Source organism: Nipponia nippon, unplaced genomic scaffold (genome assembly GCF_047370975.1).
Source record: "Nipponia nippon isolate SJK-2023a ecotype South Korea unplaced genomic scaffold, ASM4737097v1 scaffold_26, whole genome shotgun sequence".
NCBI classification, from domain to species: domain Eukaryota; kingdom Metazoa; phylum Chordata; class Aves; order Pelecaniformes; family Threskiornithidae; genus Nipponia; species Nipponia nippon.
In genome coordinates this window covers 6,254,354-6,260,353 of record NW_028262343.1, presented here as the reverse complement: position 1 = coordinate 6,260,353, position 6,000 = coordinate 6,254,354, and the positions used below count along the sequence as shown (strand labels likewise).

The 6,000-nt window shown below is 35.8% G+C and overlaps 1 protein-coding gene across 4 annotated transcripts in view; it reads right to left on the bottom strand.

Moving 5' to 3' along the window:
* Positions 1–274: 274 nt before the first annotated feature.
* The window catches only part of LOC104011386 (3',5'-cyclic-AMP phosphodiesterase 4D), a 407,679-nt gene continuing 401,953 nt past the window's right edge, over positions 275–6,000 (bottom strand). For all 4 annotated transcript variants that reach the window (XM_087762403.1, XM_087762404.1, XM_087762407.1 and 1 more), the window contains 2 exons: positions 5,465–5,647; positions 275–4,869 (listed from right to left, as the gene is read on the bottom strand). In XM_087762403.1, coding sequence (XP_087618529.1) covers positions 4,459–4,869; positions 5,465–5,647 — 594 coding nt within the window. In that variant the 3' untranslated portion in view covers positions 275–4,458. The remainder of the gene's footprint in view (positions 4,870–5,464; positions 5,648–6,000) is intronic.

Genomic DNA, 6,000 nt, shown 5'->3' with positions numbered 1-6,000 from the left:
CTGAAGCCAATGGTAAAATTTCCTGAAAACTGAGATTGAACACCTTTCTATAGAACTGTATAGCACCTTTCTGGATTAGACTTCTTTATGAAATACCATGTTTGATTGACTTTTCTGATTTGCCCCATTTATTTTGTATTATCTATGCAAAACACAGTATGATGACAAAAAAACAGTAATATTCTGGCAATAAGCTTTCTCTTAAAATGTCACAACTATGGCACGTATGTAAAAAAAACCAACTTGCAAAAGAAAATCAAATAGAGTAACTAGGTAGAATCAACCCATGCTTTTATTTCCATTGCATATAAAAATTTCATATGAAGGTATTGATGTACAGTACTATCCCATAGGCTGTAAGAGAGGTTAAGAAACCAGTGAAAGAATTGTCATGTGCAATGTTCACACAAGTTGCTACTCTCAAGACATACCCAAAGGAAAAAACAAATTAAAACAATAACAAAAATTGTTCAGGATTTCTGTCATTATAGCATCCCTTTTATACTGTTTAAAACAAAAGCAATTGATTTCCTTTGGGCCAGGGCTGCTAAAATCTACAGTTTGTGTCAAAAAGGAGGCTGTTTTTCCTTGAAAAAAGAATCTCTCCTTTCACTGAGAAGTCACATGCTACAAGGGCTGGGCATCACCAGAATGGAGGAGAGCTATTTACATTGCTCTGGCAAATTCATTGCTATCAGTTCTAAGTAGTCTGGAACAACGTGATAGTCAAACAGCAAGAGATACTCAGAGTCCAACCTGCAAATCTAATACTAGTGTTATTAAAAGATCTAAAGGTTTACCACTCTCCTGTAGATATAGTGCGTTATGCTATACACACCTGTACAAAGCCTTAGATACATCTATACAAAATAAAAGCTTTGGCTGCTTATAACACTAATATTAGTGTTGGAAAGCATTTCCAAGTTTAAAGTTGCCTTTTGTCCTACTTCATGGATTCTGCTTATACAGTGATAATTTGTGCTACTAAATAAATTAGGGATATTACAGACGATTGTAAAAGAAGTGCATGAGTTATACTCTTTTAATTCCAATTATTCCATTTTCCAATACACATTAAAATCAAATGCTAATTAGAGATGCTTTCCAAAGCTGTTTCAGTACAATTCAGTACTGAAATACAGCATCAATTTTTTTTAGGAGCAAGTAATGGCTGCAATAATCCCTGATGATGATAGCCTGTAAAAAGATAATCAGAGAGGAAATACAATTATATTGCCAGAAGTCTGGAAAAGCTTGAACTTCCAGTAGGGTCATGAATGAAAGCTCATTGTAGTATGAATGATATCAGTTGCTAACTGATGGGGTTACTAGTATGAACTAAAAATATGGTAGAAATGCCCAGCCCTAGCCCCATAGCTACCTTACTTTCAAATGCAGCAAAACAGAAGAAAATATTGTTTAAAGTTAAGGCACAGCCCTGGGACCAAAGACCTGAAGCTTTTTTTATTGATATATCGGTATGTATTTTATACTTTTCTTGAATCTTCCATAAACAAGCTCTAAGGTGACATAGAATATATTACAGAAGACAAAATGTACAAAGAATATGTATACACAATAATCATTCTCTCACCAAGAGTTTCCAAATATAGCAACACCACCCTGACAGGGATGATGTTATAATAAGAACTGATAATTTACAATTAACATTACAGTATGTACATTACAATAAATAAATGGTTGTAAACAGAGACAAACAAGAGCGTATTACAGGTAAGGTCATTTGGTAAGAAAAATGCATGGCACAAATAAAATAAATAACATGTTTGAAAAGAACTGTCAAAGCTTTCTGTAAAATCCATTTCATTTAAGTTTTTTATTGTTGTTTTTATTATTGTTTTTTAACAATGACACAAAACAACTTAAGAATTCAAATACAGCATTATTGAGTACAGTAACCTGCAAGCTAAAGTGTACTGTTATAAGCAATATGAATTTTCTTTTTTTCCCCACTCAATACCCAACTCATTGCATTTTCTTATGGCAAAAATATTGAGAACACATAAAGCCACTTGTAAACTGTATTGTTTTAAAACAGTGTGCAATGCTAAAACACATTTTGGCAAAAGAGGAAAAAAAAAGATTGTACAGTGCATTATATCCCTGGCTCTAAGAAATGATATAATTTTCTATTATTTGATTGTCCACATGTATGGGTGTATATCTCACAATATGGTGTTATTCTCTTCATTTACTTTCAATTAGTGCAGATACAAAACCTTTTCAGGTCCCTATTGGTTATTTTGGAATTTATATTGCTTTTCCATTATTAAGGTTCCAGGCACTCTTGGGGATTGAAAGGATTTTTAGATGGATCAGTTTCAGGAAGAAATGATGAAGAACAACAAAAAAAAAAGAGTCAAAAACTGAGAAAAACCCACATGAGTTCTCTTCATTCTCTTTCCTCCTTCAGCATCTTCTGTGCTAAGGCCCTGTGAGGGCTAAAGGTAGAGAAAACTATGACCTGGATACAGAAGAATGCAAAATGCATTTAAAAGCTGAATTATTAGCCAATCTTTTTTAAACAGGTTTTTATTCTAGATCTGACACCTAAAAACCCCCCTGTATTCATATCTGCAAATTTACTACAAAATGAATCCAAACCGGAAATGGCTGTTTCTGTTTCCTTTTGTTAAGAAATCATCTTGATATTGTCATTTTACCAGAATTTTACAGAGTGGGAGTCTGCTAACTTCCCTAGGCAACTATTTCCCATCTTCTATGCTCAAAACTACAATTTTAACGAAGGGTAAAGCAGAGGACATAAAAGTCCTTCTTTCACGTGACCAAACAACAGGACTGGAAAATGACAAATATGAACTCCTACCTCCCTTTAACTTTCCAAGTTACAGAAGCTTTCAGTACCAATCAAACTGAAAAGCAGGATTCCCTCAGCACAAGCTGGATAAAGGATGAAAAGATCTGAGATTGAAATAATGTGGAGTAAAGTACAACTCTCATGATGCATTGCTCATTTACTTAAAAACATAAAAAGAAAAGACTGACCTGGTTCTTCTTGCAACAAAAACATGAAAAAATAATGCCAATCATTATTTTTATGTTGTATATGTCTCAGATTAGCAAACAGTTTAACTAGATAGATGATACAGATAAAAAGTCATTAAGAGAGTAAAAATTGGAAATATTACACTAATGCTTTTTTTACCAAAATAAATATTCCATACATTGTATTAGCCTGTTCTGATTTAGCAGTCTATAGCTCCCAGCCAAAAATGGTCTGGAAACCATGTTTCAGAAAGATGAATTTTATTAATATAGCAGAATACCAGCTTTTGTATTAAAAAGACAATTCATTACCTTTCTTACGGGCTCTAGTCCTGCAAATTCTAATCTTAGTGGTCCAGCTGGTTTCACTAGGACCACTTCTGGTAGTAAGACAGAATTGGCAGGATCAGGCCACTATGAAGACAAAAGCACAACGTAAGTTCCTCTAATATGTTTGAGAAAATTATGATGAAAACAAACAAAAAAAAGCCATCATACTGAAAGAGTTTTATGTAACGTAAAGGATATTCATGGACCTCACCAATATATAAAATAATAGACTTTTACAGCTCAATATTGCCATGAGATTCTAAGGTGCAAAAAAGAAGGGAAGGAAAAAAACCCTAGAAGTATTTTCCAGTGTAGCACAGATTTGTACTGAAAACTTGCAAGTTACTCTTTGGAAAAAAAATAAACAGTGGCAGATGAAGTCTGAAAGTGTTTTTTCTTTAAATATAATACCTCAGTACATTTAATAATAAAAGTAAGCTCTACAAAAGATCTCTCTTTTACATATTATACAAAATGTAGAGATTAGTGCAACCCACTGGGTCACACTTTTTTCAGTCACATATCAGGAAGACTTGAAATTAGAAAATTATGCAATTTCCACAGCTCATCTTCCTATTGGTAAAAGATTCATGTTGTGTCCCATCATTTATGTGCATTTGTTTTCCAGTAGGAACCTCAGTTTATTTTCTGTCTGTTTCCTCTGGTGATGAACATTATCCAGAGCTTTGCTTGTGAAATAAAATGAATTCAAAAACTATCAAAGCATACCAGCATTTGGTTGGCAGGTGGTACTCCCCTGAAAACATTTGCTTTATTTAATCAGATCTGCCAAATGGAGAGCTTATTAAAATGTAGTTTATGGATGTTCTCCCCCCTGCTTTCTGATGCCATGGAGGCAAAAATTCTGGTTACAATATTCCTGAGTGCCAAACTGAGTCATCAAGGTCATTTTTGATCAACAAACGTCCTGGCAGATGACAGTGAGTTGTGACCATGGTTGTAGCATATGACATACACTTTGGAAACCATTACCTAATTTAAAAAAACCAAACAAACAAACAAACAAAAAATCCCCCAAAACAGAGGGAAAGAGGAAAAGAAAGGGAGAGGGCAAGACAGAAAGAGACTGCATCTTCATTGTTATGTGTCAGGAGAATGGTCTTCTACCACACAAGGTTCTGTCTGGTTCTCCTCCTCTTCTACTTCTTCCCCTACTTGCTCATCAAGAGGAATTTCAGTGGATTCTGAATCCTGGGTGCAAAGAGTCTTGGAGTCACTGCAGCTGGTGTCTTCTTCTACTTGACTTCCACTGCCCTTTTCAGTGTCTAACTCACCGTCTTCCTCAAGTGTTAGTTCAAACTGGAATTTTTCAGTTTGGCCCTGCCTACCCTCTTCCTGGTCATTGGGTGCAGGAGAGGGACTTTGAGGGATTGTGCTCTGGTACCATTCTCGATTGTCCTCCAGTGTATCTAAGATATCCTGGGCATCTGGGTGAACAAGATCTGCCCATGTCTCCCACAGAGGATGAACAATGTAGTCTATAAAACCCACCTGTTTCAAGTAATACAAAATTAGGATGAGCTCTTATTCACAAAGAAATAAACAACTATGCCGATAAGTCACACAATGTCTGAGAAAGATAATGCTAGTAAGAGACACTAGACATGCTACCCTTAAGGTGGCTGAAAGGAACCCATGCTGTTCTATGTAGTAAATAGGGTCTTTTACATTTCAGAAGTCTGATTCGGGATATTGGATAAGGACTTGGAAAGGATTTGTTTTCAAATGAACTGTTCATTCCAAACAACTCCACTGCATCTAGTGAGCCAAACAGCTGCTTTATATTTAATTCTGCTTTTGAAGGAAACCCTAATGAGCAGCTGTACAATACTCTCTTCTGAAGCATATGCTTCATTGCAGATCACCACAGTGATGGAATCTCTTCAGCAAACACACTGCCATGTGCTGTTTTCACAGTAAGAATCTCAGCTCCCCTCACTACTCAGGAGCTGAATTAATTAACTAGAAGGAAATAAAGGAAATAGTGCATTCAGAAATTCATCAAAACATAAAGAATGGCTATGGACCACCCTTTTCTGTTAAGATGTCATACTGTTTTATTTAACTGCCTACTCAAATCAATTACCTGTGATTTTTCTACAGATGCATTGTGCTTATCACACATGGGACTTATCTCCATTCCCCTCTCTCTTTCCCGATCTCCTTGATGGAAAAATTCCTCCATTATTCTGTCTGTCCACTGACGGTAGAGATGGAGTGGCTTGGTTGGATTGCTTAGATCTGCACAGTGCACCATATTCTGAAGAACCTAAAATAGATTGAACAACTGTGGTGTTATTACACTGGAGAAAAACAGCTCCTTTTCCATTTACACTTTTGGTGGCTGTGAAACAGAATCTTGAAAATACGTGTAGTGCAAGATTTCTTCTAAACAGCAAAAACTTATGTGCTTGGGTGTTTTTCACACTTGCAGTAATAGCCATGAATTACCTTGCTTCTGCTGCTTCTGCATGTATAAGAGACAGAAAATGTTTGAGAGAAAGACCAATCAGGTGCTGATAATTTGAAGGGAAGGCCAAAGCCACATTCAGTCCAGAAGTACTTTACCACCCCATTACTCTCTGAGAGAGTCACTCAGTACCTAACAGAATACGTCACAGG